Source organism: Littorina saxatilis, linkage group LG3, assembly GCF_037325665.1.
Source record: "Littorina saxatilis isolate snail1 linkage group LG3, US_GU_Lsax_2.0, whole genome shotgun sequence".
In the NCBI taxonomy this organism is placed as follows: domain Eukaryota; kingdom Metazoa; phylum Mollusca; class Gastropoda; order Littorinimorpha; family Littorinidae; genus Littorina; species Littorina saxatilis.
Window position 1 is genome coordinate 54,327,354 of NC_090247.1, and position 20,196 is coordinate 54,347,549.

General features: G+C 40.9%; 1 protein-coding gene across 4 annotated transcripts; it reads right to left on the reverse strand.

The window, feature by feature from the left end:
- Positions 1 to 528: 528 nt before the first annotated feature.
- Positions 529 to 19,478, reverse strand: LOC138962672 (heterogeneous nuclear ribonucleoprotein R-like). 4 transcript variants are annotated; one of them, XM_070334579.1, is made up of 12 exons: positions 19,359 to 19,478; positions 15,513 to 15,675; positions 12,166 to 12,389; positions 11,604 to 11,714; positions 10,604 to 10,780; positions 9,834 to 9,969; positions 9,203 to 9,411; positions 8,540 to 8,713; positions 4,816 to 4,940; positions 3,760 to 3,842; positions 3,348 to 3,463; positions 529 to 1,777 (listed from the first exon to the last, which is right to left on the reverse strand). In XM_070334579.1, the coding sequence occupies exons 2-12, from the start codon at positions 15,673 to 15,675 to the stop codon at positions 1,412 to 1,414; spliced, it is 1,884 nt and encodes a 627-aa protein (XP_070190680.1). In that variant the 5' UTR covers positions 19,359 to 19,478; the 3' UTR covers positions 529 to 1,411. The 4 variants fall into 4 exon arrangements, with proteins under 4 accessions (XP_070190680.1, XP_070190683.1, XP_070190681.1 ...); XM_070334582.1 differs by having other exon boundaries at positions 1,462 to 1,777; positions 3,380 to 3,463; XM_070334580.1 differs by having other exon boundaries at positions 1,462 to 1,781.
- Positions 19,479 to 20,196: the final 718 nt, after the last annotated feature.

The following is a 20,196-nucleotide window of genomic DNA, read 5'->3' on the forward strand; positions in this document are numbered from 1 at the left end:
GGTTATTAAAATCCTCTTTCCGCACGCCGATTTAAATCATTTTATGTACATAAGCCAATGATTTGATTTCTGTCAACGACGACAAATTGGTAGCAGACGATGGTTTTGAAGCGGACAGACTCAAAAGGAACTGTAGGTTACTGTTAAACTTTTTCATTGAGGTTATCAAATAATTAATCATTGCAATAGTTTATTGTGGGTGGTTGTTGTGTTATCAGTTTGCAGCATCAGAGTTTTCAAGGACTTTCAAGGATCTTGCCAATTTTTTAAGCACTTTCAAGGCCTTGAAACTGGCCCCTCCAAATTCAAGCACCTGTACGAACCCTGCCATACAAAATTACCTTCTTTCCAAACATCCTTCATCCAGTGTTAGCAACTCTGATGGCCACTAAGTTTATCTGTAAAAGATATTTAAACGGCAATGCTTCTACGTTGACAGTGTTTGCAAGTATCCCAAGTGTACGTACTAGATGGTAATGAAATGCCCCACTGAACATTTACAAAACAAAAAAGCAACTATTAACTGTATACATAAAAACAATAGCTTTATTTTCTTTCGTTTCAGAATTGAACACAAATACACATGCGCCAGATAAACGATCTGCTGCCAAACTGAACCACTTGAACGGATTCAACGTCGACGCATACACAAATACAGCCAAATAGCATCCCACCTTTTCAAACAGGTAGAACACAATCACCTAAATAGGCCAAAACCTCTCTTGAACACAAGAGCATCACTAATAAACGCGGCTACACATAAAGACACACACAGCTACAAAAGAAAAGAAAATCCTAACATTTTTTGCAGAGTTTTTAAATTCCATCAAATTTTGATCACCACATAAAACATGGACAGTTTAACCTGTATGCTGTAAAAGAGGTTGTTCGTGCTCAAGCACGAGTAAGCATTGGTGCTGATTATGGTCAGGGCCAAAGATTTGGCCCTGCCTGCACACGTCAGCTGCTTTGGGATTGCCAGTTTCCGGAAAGGTCTTACGTGGGGCCTTTCTCGGGTGAAGTCTTTCGTGCACGGGTCATCCCAAGTAACGAGTCTCTCCCCTTAATTTGATGGAAAACATTTTCTGCAAATCTCATGGAAAAAAAATAACATCATGGGAACAAGGATATACAATTTTGTTCCACATTACGAGTCCGAAAAAGTAAAATGAGAAAAAATACGAATGTGGGACATCCTTAAAATATTTACAACCAAAAATCAGCCAGGAGAGAGAATTTTTTTAAGCCTACCGATTTTCATTCCAAGTTTTTTCTTTTGAAGTTTTCAGCCACGTTCTGGTGAAATCTTTCACAGACAGGCTACTTTAATACTTTTGGAAAAAAATTCTCAAGTTTCCTTAGCAATGTCCAACGAGCGAGTAACGTCTTTCATCTCTGGGCTTGATGTAAGTCAGCCCCAGTTCTGACCATACGAGTCTTGGTACCACTGTGCATCATTGCCAGAATAGTCATCATAACCACCACTGCCGTATCCGGACTGGTCCAGAGGCTGTTGGGCAATGGGCTGGTTGCCCCAGTTGCCGTCCTGCGTGTTTCGTCGCTTGGTACCGCCCTGGTGTATGTCACTGCCCGCCTTCCTCTTTCCTCCCCTTGGCTGGTTTGGTTGTACCCTGAAGGGCGGGCCGCCGCGTCCCCCTCTAAGCGATCCCGCTCCGGGCCGAGGGCCTCGCCCCCTAGCGCCCACCCCGCGCGCTCCCATTCCTCCGGGGGCGGGACCAAGCATCGGCGGCATACCACCCCTGCCGCCCCGCATAGGCTGTCAACAAAAGATAAAGACATTTTAAGACATTTTATGTCCTCGGGGCAAGTCATTCTCCTTGGCAATGCATTGACATAAAATAAAATAAAAAGCATCCAGGGCTCATTTAACTGCCCCCAACATTCCCTCTGAGCTAGCCAAACTATACCCAAGTACATAAAAATAACGAATATGACCTACAGTGCAGAGATTACCCTTCATGACTAAGTCTGTCCTAAATCCGCTGCAAGGAGCTGGTTTTCGTGAATTTTGATGGGTGGGATTTATGGGATATTTTATGTTAGGTTCACAATAAAAAATGCAATTCCACTTCATTCCTCTTATTCAAAGAACAGAAATCTTGATTCAGCAACAGCATTGGGCGGGGATGTAGCTCAGTCGGTAGCGCGCTGGATTTGTATCCAGTTGGCCGCTGTCAGTGTGAGTTCGTCCCCACGTTCGGCGAGAGATTTATTTCTCAGTCAACTTTGTGTGCAGACTCTCCTCGGCGTACACGCAAGCACAAGACCAAGTGCACACGAAAAAGATCCTGTAATCCATGTCAGAGTTCGGTGGGTTATAGAAACACGAAAATACCCAGCATGCTTCTCCGAAAGCGGCGTATTGCTGCCTAAATGGCGGGGTAAAAACGGTCATACACGTAAAAGCCATGGGAGTTTCAGCCCATGAACGAACAAACAAAAGCAACAGCATTAAAAGAACATTTTACCACAGCAAATTCAAATTTCCTTGGAAGAAAAAAGTTGCTGCATTACAATAGTGAAATCATTAATAAAATTTGAAGATGAAAACAAAATTCAGAAGTTAATGAAGCTTCAAGTTGACAAATTTTGAAACAAAAGCATAAATTTCAGAGCTGTGAGTCACTCATTCTACACGTACAATTCCAGAGACACGGAACACACCCATACGAAAAGCCAAAAACACACAGAGAAATAAATCAGAACGGGACAACTGTCATAACCGGGTAACACTGCACAAACAACATGCAAGAACTATAGAAACATGTTACTTGGTCAGAACAAAGACAGAACATCAGAAGACCCCTGTCCACTAGTCTGGTGCAAAAAACGCACAGGCCACACCTCATACCACTTGCTGCACTTCATATACACTGCTCTGGCTAAAACACATTGGGCACTTTAGAACAAGGTAGCCAGAAAGATACTTCAGTTACAGTGTCCAGAATACTGTCAACAAACAGAAGATATCCAGCACTACCTGCAATTAAGCAACAGCCAGGGTAACTCATCAAAGTGCAAAATTGAACAAATATAGTAAACTTTGTCAGCAATTTAATATGTCATTTCAAACTTTTCATGAGAACTTCCTTCTCTCCAGTACGAACACTACACACACTTTAAGTTCTGTCATAGCCTTCATGTATGAGCAAGTACAGCAAGTCCTAACCTCACCGCAGGTGTGGCCTACCTATGCAGCCAATGACTGCGCTGGCTCCAACAGCCAAAGTAGTAGACTGACTAGCACTAGACACTAACACCACATGCTGGACAACACCTAACAAAGCCCTGGAGCCCTGGATGGCCGGAGTCCTCTAGAGACTTACAGGGGGGGAATACGGGCCCCCACGGCCCCTACCGCGGTGCATTGGTGGTGCAGGAGGTCCATAGGGAGGGTAGTAGTAGTCATCCTCAAAGGCGTAGTAGTCCTCGTAGTACAAATCTGCAACACCAAATTGCAACAATTGACTCACTCTGCGCTGAAAACTGCTTTAAAGGATACAGGACCAAACCAAAAATCTTATTTCTAAACATAGTGTCAAGTTTAATTTTCTCAATGAATGAAAACCAATTTCCCAACTACATTGTATTATTTTACCACCTGCATAATGAAAATAGTACAATGATAAGAGTCAACTTCTGCAATTCACAGAAAAATGTACACAATTTACTGTTCACCAACCAAAAGAAGAGGTTACAAGAGTTCACAGCTCAAATGTTGTAAGAAGCAATACTGACCAGGAGGTGGTAGACGACGCATACCGCCACCACGAGGCATTCCTCCTTGTGGGCGCATGGGTGGTGCATAGTAGTCGTCCCATCTGCAAGTCATTCAAAACGATAATACAGATGCTTGCAGCAAAAGCTAACAGCAGGATAATATGCCATCAACTTTAATTTTTAAATCAGAAAAAAAAAGCATTTACAATAGCAAAAAAGAATCAACAATACAACAGCACCTTCATCCTTTAACCCAATGCCCCCTGAACCGCCCGGCATGGCCCGCTGGAAGTGCCCTATGAAATCCCTGAAACGCCCGGCATGGCCCGCTAAACACTAGGTCACCTACTTTCACTTTCGCCCTTACCCATAAGGCCTTGCGACCGGATGTGATTAATGCACTTCCATCCGGCTGCTTCATTCTAGCGTTTGCAGAGTTTGAATCGATGCAATAGTGTGTTAGCTGTGAATTTTCAAAGTTTGAGAATTTTTTTTCTGACAAAATTGTGTTGAGCGAAGGTTTGGAAGTATGGTGTTCGATCATGTGGAACTCAGATGACGATTCTGACACGCCTTTCGAAGGTTTTCTACTTGAAGAGGTGAAAGGGGATGAGTCTTGACATCGATCTGGGTGTTGTTATTCGACAACAGGACTTTCGGGAGGATTTTTCTGGGAGTTTTCAACATATATTGGTGTAAATGAGGACTGAAGGCTGTACGTTGGACGTTTTTGAAGAACACTTGCTGGATTTTTTTTTTAAACAACATTTATTACATCGGAAGTGGACAGAACATACTTGCATATGAAACTATAGTGTATTCTCGAGTTATTCTGCCATCTTCTATATAAATGTGAGTACTCTATGATTTTATAAGTTTTGTTTTGTATGTATGCATGTTGTGCGGAGTAGTTTCCCTTTGCTCAGGATTTAGAAGGCAGCCTGCCATTTTTTTGTCAGGGGGCATTGGGTTAACTTAAAAACCAATCCAGAAATAAGGGTTATGATAGTACATAGCTTTTCAAAATCAGTTTGGAAACAGGCGAATGTCAGCAAACAAAAACAGATGACATACCCGCCGCCATAGCCTCCTCCTCTCATCATCATTCGCCGATCTTGATCCCTCTTCCTCTGTTCTTTCTTTTTGTTCTCAGTGGGCGGCTTGGCAAGCGAGACGTCAATCTCAAGGTTTCCAATTTTCTGTAACAAAGCAGTAAAACATGAGAACATGTATGGCAAAGAACAAAAACGTCTTCAGTTTTGAGTTTGATAGACATGAATCACATCTGTTGAAACCAACCAGGCTTTTCTACCGGCGACAAGGACCTTGGTAGTTCTTCACCATGGCCAGTAGCGATCTTTATCTACTTGCAATAGCCCAACATTCCATCACCTTCCCAGCCTCAGCCTATCAGGCATGGGAATTAAAAATTGTAAAAACGGCTGAAAATTAAGGAAAAAAGAGGAAATATTTTTTGATGACCGGGGGGGGGGGGGGGGGGGGGGGTTTGTCCTTCCTGATATTATAAACAAAATTCTAGTTCAGATTGTTTTGATGAGGGGGGGGGGGGGGGGGGGGTTTACGGGTAATATTACACTAAAAGTAAAACACTACATATTTCGCACTAAAATACGAAAAAAGAGGAATTTCTACTGCAAAAATTAAAAAACAAGAAGAGCAAACGCTCGATCGAGTCACTTTCGCAGTTCTGAATATTATATGAGGCATCAGATGGACAGGAAGAAATTGCTATTCACAACACAATGAGTCACGTTCACATAAAATTTGAGCCCGGTCACTTTTATAGTTTCCGAGAAAAGCCCAACGTTAAGGGCAGGTGGGCCAGTGCAAAATTGACCAAATCGTTCAAAACACTGTTTTGGGTATTTTAGCAGATTATGTTTCCATAACATACCTATCATCCATGTGTGTCGGTGTTTTTGTCAAAAGTGTCCTATTTATCTGTCAATAAAGACAAAATGTGAACATGTGTGGCATTGATTGTCTTCTGTAGTCGATATTCCCCCGCCAAAAAATGTCTCATTTCAAAGGCTAGTTACGGCTTTGTCCTCAGCAAAACAGTGCATTCACGACATACGAAACTGCGCAGCAGCTCTTGACCTATAACATGACATCAGTGTTTTGATGAATGTTCCATTCACTCAGCCACTAGTCCGTTGCAAAGGCAGCAATCGTAATCGAACGGAAATATCCTTATTTGGAAGGTACTCGACATCCATTGGTTCGTTTCATAAACCGAAATCGGGAACCAGTTTACTTTGTGAGTGCGCATGCTCAGCTTACGAATTTTGCATACGGAAACTACCGAAGAGACTCTCGGCCATGACGGGAACACCCGAAGTTCACTCGGTTTTACAACATCCTGGTTACACATCAAACGATCGGTGACAACCGAAAGCGAATTTTTCCTTGAGAAACAACCTTTGATACGATAACAATGGCTCGAAATAAGAAAGAGGACAATGTCTTTATTAGTTCGGTTAGCAACAACAAGTAGTTCCGCTGGTACTAGGCCAAAGTTTGGATTCTGCCGGTGTTTCCGATACAGAGGAAAGCTTTGATCTCCACGCAGATCCACAGGTCGCCATTTCCGAACACGCCATGCAGCACACTTTTTACGTCTCGGCACTGGCTTGCTTTGCGCTGAATTTGAGTCAGTTTCTGTGCAGTATCTCCTCGACAAGCAAGTTGAGCATTTGCTACGCAAAAAAACAAAAACAAGAGAAAGTATCCAACATCAGTCAGATTATCGGTAATGTTTGCTGGGCCTGCCATTTCACGAACGAAACTGGATCAGCAACTGTTGGTATCAATCTGCACTTTCGTAAATTCCGTCACTGTCTTGACGAACTGTGTCATTTTCTTCACCGCGATACACAGTTCATTGCGAAAAGCTTCCTCAGTAAATCGTTCAGATTCCACGTACGATTTGTTGTCAAAAAACAACTCAAACGAAAGTTTCAAACTCATCATCCTCCATCTTGCTTGTCGAAGCACCAAAGTACTGTATCGATGTAAAACAAAAGCAGAAAACTTCGGGAAACCAACAAATCGACGAGATAACGGAAGGAAATAAGCCTCGTTCTGGCTCAAGTAAGTTACCGTTAAAAATACCGTTATTCTCGCATGCAAATACAAACGAGAATCGGGTCATTGATACACGTTTAGCGCTGGGGCAGTATCCCCATGCTGGTTGACAGAGGGAAAGAAGGGATGGACGCATAAATTCTCTGCTGGCGTGCTAAAGGCTAAGTAGTTTGCAATTCAAATAAACTAAGCTGTTCATTCATAACAAAGTTTTGTCCTTGTATGTCTGTTTCAATAGTGTTTCTGTGGTGTTCAATCTTTAATGTCGTTTTTCTCAGTTCAGCCATTTTGCCTACGGTTACGTCTTGGGTTACGCGATTTCTCTGGCTGTAATTTAGCTAGAGCAATATTTTTTTTTGTAGTTTGTGCAGAATATAACATTCTGGGGGATTACGAAGGGATTTTGCTGAAATTTTATTATAGTCATATCCACATTATTTCAAAAAATAATTTCGCAAGCGTTACCCTAAAGTTTGACAGTTGTAACAAAGAAGTGTTCCTAACTCCAAATATAAATATAATAAACAAGATCTGCTTCGTAATCCCCTAGAGCATACCCAGAAGGATAAAATAAAACAATAATTAGAAGTGTGACAATCACATCTGATGAAAATCCGTGTATCTCCTGTACTCCACTTTTGTCTGTATTTTGACTGTTTTTGTCGCGTAAAACAAAAACCAGCAACCGAAAATACAAAAAGTGACTATTCTTTGTCATCATTTGTTCATTTCTTTCATAAAATAACATTCAGACACAATAAAACATTCAAAATTAAAAAAAAGGTAGTGCACTGGCCCACCTCCCCTTAAGTTGTGTGTTGCCGAACAGAAAAGGCTAGTTATCTCCCTTGTTTTTCTGATAACGTTCGTAAAAGGCTACAGATGTAAATACTTTGATGTAAAGAATAATCCTACAAAGTTTCAATCACATCCGATGAACTTTGTCAAAGATATAAAATGTCTAATTTTTCCTTTGACGCTGACCTGTGACCTTGAAAAAGGTCAAAGGTCAACGAAACCATCGTTAAAGTGTAGAGGTCATTGGAGGTCACGACTAAACAAAATATGAGCCCGATCGCTTTGATAGTTTCCGAGAAAAGTCCAACGTTAAGGTGGTGTCTACGGCCGGCCGGCCGGACAGACTAACACTGACCGATTACATAGAGTCACTTTTTCTCAAGTGACTCAAAAACGGCGGAAATCCGACTTTTTTTCACGAAAAAACAATCACCGATCGCATTTACGCCATTTTCACTAAAAAAAAAATTAAAAAAAAAAAAAAAAATTTTTGCTGAGAAAAAAAAGCGGAAATGCGATTTTTTTCGGCGGAAAATTAAAAAAAAAAAGCGGAAATCCGCCAAACGGCGGACAATTCCCATCCCTGGCCTATAGATGGAAAAATGTAGGTGTGCTCTAAATCAGAATCAGCAGACAAAATAGCTGGTCTGAGATTATATACACAGTGTAGGAACGATCAGCACAACAACCATCTGTTGAGACTAGCACTGAGACTTCCTCAGAAAATCAACCTGCTTAAATATGAATCATCCAAATGTTTCATACGCAGTAAAATGGCCTCCATGAAGTGTATTCCAATCCACTGCCAGCGACACAAAATTCAGGTGTCAAACAACATTGGAAAAAATCCACTGTGATTTACGTAAGTAAGATACAGGTGAACTAAACTCACCGTCGCGTTCAGAGCCTCCATGGCTTTGACAGCGTCGTCTCGCTCCTCAAAGTGCACAAAGCCATAGTCCTTGATTTTCTTCACACGCTCAACCTTGCCGTATTCACCGAATTTCTCCTTCAGCTGGTCCTCTGTCACATCTGAGGTCAGGTTGCGGACGTACAAAACCTTCACCTGGTTCAACACAACATTTGCATTGAGTAAACTAATGCTCATAATTGTGTCACTTCTTAACACATCTTAAACTTTGCTTTATGAATTGTTCTCCTCTCGATGTCTTTACCAGCTGACTGAAAAGTTAAATTGACTTCGTGTTTGACACAACATCTTGAAATTCTTTATCTGCTTTATATACCTAATTAAAGCCCGCTAAACAACTTTTTAAACTTGACTTCAAACACTTTTCTATGATAATTCGCACATATAAATGTTAAAGCATGTGTTGAATACACAAGGTAGGCATAGTTTACAACTATTGGAATGTTAAACAAGACAGAAGTTTAGTTCGTCAAAAGGAACATTTCTACAAATTTTGTTGCTCCGAGGAACCAAAATTTCTGTTCATCAAAAGCGGAAGGCACGTGTACTCAGACGAGTGTGATGTTTCACAACTGAAAATCAAAACAAAATGAAAGTTGCTTCCTAATCATAATAGCTTCTTACCTTCGACATGGTGTCGCGATCTGGCTCCTCCTGAGGATCTGCCCAATCCACGATGATATCACACTGCCAGACCTTCACACGCCCGGTGGCCAGTTTCCTCTTTGCAGTTGAAGCATTCTTGTGCGTGTCATATTCCAGGAACGCAAAGCCACGGTTCTTCAGCTTGGGGTTGTCAGCAGAGCCATAAACTATGACTTCGATCAATCCCTCTGCAAGTAGTGTCATAAACGTGAATTAGATAAAGATGCTGGATCAGAGATGAAGACAATGCACACATGTTAGTGGGTAACAACATTCCATATGGTGTGTTTACCTGAAATCAAGGTAATAAAACTTCATCCAAAACTCAATGGAAGGACTAGAGCCACAATAAATGTTGACGTGGTTCATTTTTTTCTTAAAAGTGATTTCTATTTTTTTTCTTTGTTCTTCTGTCCTTTTTGAGTGCAATTTAAGGTTCTTTGTAAATAATTACGGGGTGCGCAGATTACACAAAACATAAACTTGTTACTTTTAGAAGAAAATGCAACATCCCCAATTTCACTCCAAAGAGTGGCATAATTACTGCCACTATCAAGCTTGAATGAATTCAAAATATAAGAAAAGACAGATTTCTCTGCCAAAATAATACCTGTTCGTTTACCAAACTCTTCTTTTATCTCGTCCCGGGTTTTGTTTTTTGGAATATTTCCCACAAATAATCGCAAGTTGGCGACGGAAATATTTAGCTTCAATGGTTTTCCTTTTCTGATTTCGAAACCGTCAAGCTGAAAGAAAATTAAAATTTTGAAAATTTCGATCACCTCTGAAAAAAAGGAATACCGAAACAAGGCCAAACTATAAGAGGTACTTTGACGACACACACAGAAACAAACAAACAAAAGCAACACTTCAAAACCACACAGGCTAATCATTTACCTATCAATATAATTCTTGGGAGGATTCTGTTCCAAACTCTTCCATCAAAAACACGAATCTCATACACTTACCCATGCCTTTGTTTCTTTTACAAGACAAACAATCAGTATGAATGCTTCATAGATTTCTTATGAAGCAAACTTCAAGCAACCTAGCAAAATCAACAGCAACTAAAAATGTATTGTAGAAAATATATTTTGAAGCAACTTAATACAATCCAAAGAAACTGAAATAATGATGGAATGTCTCATTCGTCTAAAAAAACCACCATTGGTCTCACAGTCAATACTGTATCAAGTCACATACAATTTTTGGTTTGATTAAATATGAAATTTTGCTATTGTACATAAAATCTGATACGAGCTATATTTGTCTTCTGTTTTAATAAAAGTGCCACAATTTTGTAAACAATTCCTTTCTTTGATCTAAGACTCCAGAAATGTATAATCTCTCTAGAGCAAAATGTACAGAAAAACGCCTTACCTGCTTCACTGCCTCTTGTGCGGCCTCTCTATCACAGTATGTGACGAACGCGTAGCCGCGGTTCATCCCAGAATAAGGGTCCATCATGAGACGCATGTCCCATATCTTACCACACTTCTCAAACAGGGGAACCAGTTCATCCTCAAAAATCTCTTTGGGGATCTTTCCACAGAACACCTGCACACAGAACGCATACATATCATGCCAAAGTGCGGAATAGGATTACAGTAATCTTTTTAGAACACACTGCCTATAACCAGGGGTGGCCAAAGCTCAAGAATTTAACTCGCCAGAGAGACAGCAACTTCAAGAAAGTCCTTAGCCAACCAGAAATGTCACTCGCCCTGTACATACCATACACAATTGTTACTTCAAGACAGTATGAATACTCCCATATTATACATACAAAATAAGCGTAATTTGATGGATAGCTGGGCTGTGGACAACAATAGGCTTTCTTTCCCAGTTGGTGTCATGCATTGCTATTTACGCAAGTTTCACTCAAATGCGTAAGCATTCCCTTGCTCTTACATTTGAATGGTCAATTTTATCTCTCCTTCTCGGTCAATTATTTTGCGTTACGGTAAGTCTTTTCAACTTATTCATTCATGTGGGTTTAAAATCAGTAGCCGAATAAGAAACAGCCTGGCAACAGTGCGAATGAAATGCCACTTGGAAGCGCATCCGAGATAGGAGTCTGGTTCTTATCACAGGAACATAGCAGAGTTTCTGCAGATGACAGAAGTCCCTGCATTAGCATTGATACTCGATAGAAACTCGCCTTAGCAACTCGATAGTACTAGCTTTAGTTTTGCATTTGACCAGAACTTGAGAATACCCTGGCAGATTTTTCACTTGCTCCTTGCAATCAGATGGTCTTCCCTGTTGATCATGTGCTTCTTCTCGAATTCAATACAGCCTGTCTTATCACTTAACTGATACATGTGTCATATCATCCAAATATTAACACGCAGAAACAAACAATACCAGGCCACAGTACCTCATGTCCAGCACCAGGCTGTGGTTTGTCATCCCAGTCAGGTGGAGGTCCACCGTACTTTCTTTGGCCCGTTGTCACATCAAGGGAATAGCCTGTGCGGTCCAGAATTTCCTGGAAAAAAATTCCGATTTTTTTTTTTACACAAACAAGCAAGGCTGCAACACTACGGTGAGGCATATGACTCAATGTGCAAATGTTCAGCTCAAAACTCTACCATACTGCAACTTCTGCAATGAAAACAGCTACCCAAACCGAACTCATTTTCCCTCACACACTACCAATGCAACCCCATGGGTGCAACCTGAAAAATTCCAAAAACCGGCAAAAGTTGGGGTCCAGCTATTTTAGTATTAAAAATGAAGAAAAAAAACCTCTTCTCTCGGCAGCCGATGAAACCAAAAACCGGCTGCCGGGTACGAGTTGCACCCATGCAACCCTCATGTAATTGTTCCAGTTCCAGCAAAAAGACAACACAAATGAAAGCCATGTGCGTGCTTACATCCCCTGTTATCCCAGACACTATCTTGGCCGTAACACCTACACATTAAAGCTTTAACTCTACCTGTAGCTTTGCCTGGTCTGGTCCCTTGCTCTGTGCAGCAGCCCCTCCAGCTTTGTTCTTGGTTTTGTATGCTTTCATTTGCCCACACAGGAATGCACTCTTGTTTGTCACATGTTCAAGGTTTTGTTCACAGTACCCCTTCAACACTTGGATAGCATCGTTGGGGTTGTACTCTTTCAAGGCGTCCAGTGCCCGTTCATCAAGATCCGAGTGAGAAAGCTTCCCTGAAACATAAAACAATTCGTTCTCACAAAGTATCCTCTGCTCAAGTCCTAAATATACAACAGGTCAGGTCAATAGCCCAAAGCTCTTATCCGAGGTTTACAAATCAAACCAATGCATATAGTCAGTTTCTGAATACTGTGGGTTTTTGTTGTTACTTCTTTTAGGGCACGGCTGAGAGCTTGCCCATCATCTTCACAAGTTTTTTTGCGCCAAGTTAGTCTGGGTGGCTTTCTTTCCTCAGGGGGCAGGGACGTAGCTCAGTTGGTAGCGCGCTGGCTTTGTTCATCGCTATTAGTATGGGTTCGAATCCCCAGTTTGACGAGACATTCATTTTTTAGTCAACTTTTCAGTGCCAGAACCCTCTCGTGTACACAAATGCGCACGAAAAAGATCCCAAGGTCATAGCAAAAGCCCCAGGGCTTTGAAAACAAGAAGACATGCATGCATCATCTCTCTTGATCATATCCCGATACTTTGACAAGACAAACCTAATGCTGGCGTATCGAAGAAGACAGCCACAGCAAACTTGTTCGAGTCAAAGTGTCACACAATATCCTCAGCGTATTACCAGTACCTGATTGAACATAGGCCAACTGGTCTAAGAGGATGTTAAAACCCTAGTAGTCGGTCGGTCTTTCCTCAGTGGTTGTCAAAAATCACCAGCACTCATTAGCATGAGCCATAAAAAAAAAACAGCGAGCAAAAGGTTTAAAAAAAAAGAGTCATATCAGCACACAAAAACCAAAGCGATCAAAAATTTTAACAAGTCGCGTAAGGCCTAAATAAAAAATAAGTGTGGTTACGGTAACCCGACCTACCCTATTTTTAGGGGCCGACCCTATAACTTTTTATTACATTTGTCATTCATACACCATCTTGCCAAATTTGGTACTGATAGACTGAATAGTCTCCAAGAAATATCCAACGTTAAGTTTTCCGGACGGCCGGACGGACGACTCGGGCGAGTACATAGACTCACTTTTGCTTCGCATGTGAGTCAAAAATGTCGGTTTGGCTAATAAAGTTTGCTCTCTGGCTAGTAAATTTTCCAAATCACTAGCCAAAGGCAAGTACACCATTTGTTGGACTTTTTTTTTTTTTTACAATTTTCAGATTTTTAATGACCAATGTCATTAATTCATTTTTAAGCCACCAAGCTGAAATGCAATACCGAAGTCCGGCCTTCGTCGAAGATTTCTTGGCCAAAATTTCAATCAATTTGATTGAAAAATGAGGGTGTGACAGTGCCGCCTCAACTTTTACAAAAAGCCGGATATGACGTCATCAAAGGTATTTATCAAAAAAAGGAACAAGAAGAGCAAACGCTCGATCGAGTCACTTTCGCAGTTCTGAATATTATATGAGGCATCAGATGGACAGGAAGAAATTGCTATTCACAACACAATACAGATGTAAATAATTTGATGTAAAGAATAATCCTATAAAGTTTGAATCAAATCCGATGAATAGTTTCAGAGATATGATATTTCAATTTTTTTCCTTCAAGACATACCTGTGACCTTGAAAAAGGTCAAAGGTCACCAAAGCAGACGTCAAAGTGTAGAGGTCACTGGGAGTCACGTTCACATAAAATTTGAGCCCGGTCACTTTTATAGTTTCCGAGAAAAGCCCAACGTTAAGTTGTGTGTTGCCGAACAGAAAAGGCTAGTTATCTCCCTTGTTTTTCTGATAACGTTCGTAAAAGGCTACAGATGTAAATACTTTGATGTAAAGAATAATCCTACAAAGTTTCAATCACATCCGATGAACTTTGTCAAAGATATAAAATGTCTAATTTTTCCTTTGACGCTGACCTGTGACCTTGAAAAAGGTCAAAGGTCAACGAAACCATCGTTAAAGTGTAGAGGTCATTGGAGGTCACGACTAAACAAAATATGAGCCGGATCGCTTTGATAGTTTCCGAGAAAAGTCCAACGTTAAGGTGGTGTCTACGGACGGCCGGCCGGCCGGCCGGCCGGACAGACTAACACTGACCGATTACATAGAGTCACTTTTTCTCAAGTGACTCAAAAATCCGGGAATATCATTTCCAGAAACTCTCATGTAAAATTTCATAAAGATCGGTCAAGCAGTTTGGTCTGAATCGCTCTACACACACGCACAGACAGACACACACCACGACCCTCGACTCGATTCCCCCTCTATGTTAAAACATTTAGTCAAAACTTGACTAAATGTAACAAAACAAGAAGGGCAAAGCCCATACGACTCACATGCTTTACACATTTTTCCTACCAAAATACATGTGACCTTGACCCAAGGTCAAGGTCATCCAAGGTCATGCAACACAAAGCTGTTAATTCAAGACATAGGAAGTACAATGGTGCTTATTGGCTCTTTCTACCATGAGATATGGTCACTTTTAGTGGTTCACTACCTTATTTTGGTCACATTTCATAAGGGTCAAAGTGACCTTGACCTTGATCATATGTGACCAAATGTGTCTCATGATGAAAGCATAACATGTGCCCCACATAATTTTTAAGTTTGAAACAGTTATCTTCCATAGTTCAGGGTCAAGGTCACTTCAAAATATGTATACAATCCAACTTTGAAGAGCTCCTGTGACCTTGACCTTGAAGCAAGGTAAACCAAACTGGTATCAAAAGATGGGGCTTACTTTGCCCTATATATCATATATAGGTGAGGTATTGAATCTCAAAAACTTCAGAGAAAATTGGAAAAATAGCTGTTTTTTAGGCAACATTTATGGCCCCTGCGGCCTTGACCTTGAAGCAAGGTCAAGATGCTATGTATGTTTTTTGGGGCCTTGTCATCATACACCATCTTGCCAAATTTGGTACTGATAGACTGAATAGTGTCCAAGAAATATCCAACGTTAAAGTTTTCCGGACGGACGGACGGACGTCCGGACGGACGGACGACTCGGGTGAGTACATAGACTCACTTTTGCTTCGCATGTGAGTCAAAAATGAATCCTATGTCCTCAAACTACTACCATATCATCCTCCAAGACATGGCTGTCTTGTACCGAAACAGAAATGACAAATCAATTGTTAAAAAATAAAGGGACACTACCCTTACTTACACTGAATAAGAAAAATGCATATTTTAAAAATACAAGAAATCATTGTCCATACCAGTCTTGTAAATCTTGATGAGTTCACCGGCGACAGCCTTGTTGATCCCATACTCCGTAAGTTTGTTGAAATTTTCCAGATCTTCCCCTTCTAGTTCATCTTCTGCTAAAAGCTGATCCTCTGTCTGCTGGTCAATGGTATCATCACCATTTTCAGGTTTCATCTGAAAATTAAAAAAATGTAGATTGAACAACTAAAAGGAAAAATCTTACCAACTTGCTGAAAGAAGTTCTCGTCAAGGAGAACCAAGAATTATCTTTAAAAAATGGTACCAAAGCAATATTAGGGCTATAAACTTTTTAAAAAACAAAAAAAACTTTTTCACCAAAAATTTCCAATACTGTAGTAGGCTGACCCTGAACAAGTTCAAAGGCCAAATAAATATAATGTTTGTTTCTAATGAAAAGGCCAATCAAATTGGCCGTGGCTGGAAATGAATGCTGGAGAACCGACGAGTCGGTTACGGAGCCCCCAGACTTGAGAACCGGCAATCTCGTCAAGCTATCAAAATAAAGGATCCTTTTTTCTTAAGGACAGATGCAAGAGGATTGTTACACGTATTGACGTTTTTACTTTGCCATTTAGACAGTTTTGTTTGAATAGCAATACAACCTTTTTTTTTCTTCTTCAGCATAGCAATAATAGGGATTGACATTGTTACACAGGCATGGGAATTGAAAAAAGTAAAAAAGGCTGAACATTTGTAAGTAATGGTAAAGTCGACGGCGCAAAGCGCCTAGCCCTGCTAGGGCGGTTCGGGGGAATGCCCCCCCCCCTCCCCCTCCCGGAATTTTTTTTCTCCAAAGAACCCAAATGGTGCAATTTGGTGTTATCTAAGCTCCAAGTTGGCCATTAAATTCAGTTTTGAGAACCATTTTTGCCTCCCCCATTTATTTTTTCGGCGGACACTTTGGCTTTTTCGGCGGAACAAAAGTAAAATTCGACGGAAATTTGCCTTTCGGCGGACAATTCCCATGCCTGATTGTAATTCAAGATCACCTACACACAGCCCCAGAGGCTGTCTTTCTTTCTTTGGTGTTTAACGTCGGTTTCAACCGTTCAAGGTTATATCGCGACAGGGAAAGGATAGAGCCACTTGTTAATTGTTTCTTGTTCACAAAAGCACTATTCAAACAAGAAGAGCAAACGCTCGATCGAGTCACTTTCGCAGTTCTGAATATTATATGAGGCATCAGATGGACAGGAAGAAATTGCTATTCACAACACAATGAGTCACGTTCACATAAAATTTGAGCCCGGTCACTTTTATAGTTTCCGAGAAAAGCCCAACGTTAAGTTGTGTGTTGCCGAACAGAAAAGGCTAGTTATCTCCCTTGTTTTTCTGATAACGTTCGTAAAAGGCTACAGATGTAAATACTTTGATGTAAAGAATAATCCTACAAAGTTTCGATCACATCCGATGAACTTTGTCAAAGATATAAAATGTCTAATTTTTCCTTTGACGCTGACCTGTGACCTTGAAAAAGGTCAAAGGTCAACGAAACCATCGTTAAAGTGTAGAGGTCATTGGAGGTCACGACTAAACAAAATATGAGCCCGAAAAGGTCAAAGGTCAACGAAACCATCGTTAAAGTGTAGAGGTCATTGGAGGTCACGACTAAACAAAATATGAGCCCGATCGCTTTGATAGTTTCCGAGAAAAGTCCAACGTTAAGGTGGTGTCTACGGACGGCCGGCCGGCCGGCCAGCCGGACAGACTAACACTGACCGATTACATAGTCACTTTTTCTCAAGTGACTCAAAAATTACTCCAGGGGCTTGCAACGTAGTACAATATATTACCTTACTGGGAGAATGCAAGAAACACTTAACAAGGGTAAAAGGAGAAACAGAATCCGTTAGTCGCCTCTTACGACATGCTGGGGAGCATCAGGTAAATTCTTACCCCTAACCCGCGGGGGGGCCCAGAGGCTGTCAAGCAACCCATCACTGTTTTAGGCCAAGAAATAAATCTGTGTTTGCGACTGCCCGTCTAACTTAGGAATAAGATTTTTCATTACCCATTACTCAGTCAGCCATCACAGAACTGCATTAGACGTTATCCGGAAAAATACCAGTCAGGATTTACAAGCGGAAGGGAGTGGGTGACAAGCTCAAACGTGTCTGTGTGTCCTTCTCAGTGTTGTTTTGTTTCTTTTTTTTTAATCCGTCTGCGAGAGAGATGAACGAAGAGAGAAAAAAGATGGGGGATGATCGTGTTGGGGTTTAGATTTGCCAATGTTTATGTATTGATTGCGAATGACCGTTTATCTGCAAAGAGTTTAGGTAAGCTGCACGGGTAAATGAACGACTGTTTGCTTGCTTGCTGCGAGCATCGGTTCAGATATACAGTTTCTCGAAGTCAACGGTGTGACCACTGTGTTCTGAAATTATTGAAACTACTTTGCACACTCGGAATAGAGTTGTATTTTCCACTTGCTTGTCGGCTTTACACATTCCTTGCGCCATGGAGGAAACTTGAGGCACAACAAAGAAAGCCTCAATTATGTTTAGACGGCTTCACTTCCATTGTGGATGCAAACAAAGACAAGAAGATCTACTGGATGTGCACGCAATCATAGGACAAATGCAGAGCAATCGCAATCGTTTTAGATAGCGTCGATTTAATTACGGATATGACGTCAGATAAGTAGTTTTAACAGCACCACTTGACACAAGATTAGCAGCACGCGTGTGTCATTGGTCGATCTTTTGTCGCATCGAACTTTCAATCGTGTCTAGCATTGGTCCTGACAGGCATCTGTCGTTCGATCTTATGAAAATATGTCACACAAAAGACATTGAGGGGAGGGCTGCGTCCCCCAGCCGTAACAGGAAACAATGGACCCTATCGGTATTCCAAGCTCTCGTAATCTCTCGCAAACTTCAGAGCATAGCAAAGCATGCCGTACAGCGATCTCGTGCGAGCTGCACAAGCCAAGGTTCGAAGTTCTCGCAATGTTCAAAGCATAACAAAGAGCGTGTCTCGCGAGAGCTGCTCAGATACCGAAACGGTCTATTGGTCGACCAGTTAAAAAAACTATCGTAGCAAATAACCAACCCCAATGACTGAACGAGTATGTTTATTGTTATGTAGTGTCCACTCGACAACTCATATTGCTATTGAAACAAAAAACTCTGCTGCCTATATGGTGGAGTAAAAAGACGTCAATACATGTAACAACCCACTTGTGCAAAAAAAACCCATAAAAGTACGTGGAAGTCTACGAAAGTTGAAGAAATTAAAAGAAACCAAATTCAAATTCTACCGCAAAACAGGGGTAAAAAACATGTGTCGGGTGTAGTCGTCTTTTAAAGGAAAAAAACCATGTCAGTGCATCAGTTTTTACACTTAGAACATCACAGCTGCAAGGCACTGATTTCATTTCGAGGACGGACATTTACTTTCAAGTGCATGTCACCTCTGAGTGTAGGTAATATGTAGAGAGCACGCTATGACTATGTGCGGTCTATCGTTGTGGGGGCCGCCATTGTTGACAGCGTCATCACTGACCTACTTTCAAGCTTGTCTGCCACGTGGGTTGCACAGAGATTTCCTTTAATACTAAAGAGATCTAGCATGCGAAACAAAATGAAATATACAGCAATTAACACTATAAATTACTTCACATGATGGCAACAATACTTATGCGCCTGGCGTCTTTTAAATCATTGATAATCTCCGCGCAATTACAAGCTAACCGACTGAAATCGCTGCAACAAAGCGTCATGTTGTCGAACGCCAGAAAGTTGCAACATTCTTTGCTTATATCGGACATGATACACAAAATGTGCGGTGCAGAAATGTGCACAAGAACGTAAAGATTTCATCTGAAAAGTACTCACCTTGGCTCAGTTCAGTAACCTATGCAAAACTTGAAAAACGTTTGTTTCCAGCTAACTAAACTTTCTACACAAAACAAATGGCGGCTAAAGTCACGTGATCTACGGGGTTTACAAAATTCACTTCACGGACGATATATCTCAAACGAGGCAAAGGAACACAAACGAAGCTTGTTTTATCAAGTTTAACTATCAAGCACAAAGTTGCGATACGGAATATATGATGCGCGTGTTCCCATTAAATAAATCGAATTAACTGAAAGTAAAATATTTCAACTGAAATATATATAGAAAAGTTAAAAGCAAGAAATAAGCGTCCATTCGTCAGATTTAGTATTAGAGATTATTTTCGGCAAACCGAAACCAAGCACGCTTTTCTACGGTGGCGTACTAGCGCCAACAATTCATATTAATACAAAGCTTTCAGTGAGACTGGTAAAAATCGGCAAATTGGAAATTCAAAGCATCATTATAATCAATTCATCCTCATCTCATTAATCATCCAAAATATAATTTGTCTTTACACATTGAATCAGTTAAATTGGAGCATAATGTGGTCAGTTCCAGAGTTAAAGAAGAACAAACAAGTCGCGTAAGGCGAAAATACAATATTTAGTCAAGTAGCTGTCGAACTCACAGAATGAAACTGAACGCAATGCCATTTTTCAGCAAGACCGTATACTCGTAGCATCGTCAGTCCACCGCTCATGGCAAAGGCAGTGAAATTGACAAGAAGAGCGGGGTAGTAGTTGCGCTAAGAAGGATAGCACGCTTTTCTGTACCTCTCTTTGTTTTAACTTTCTGAGCGTGTTTTTAATCCAAACATATCATATCTATATGT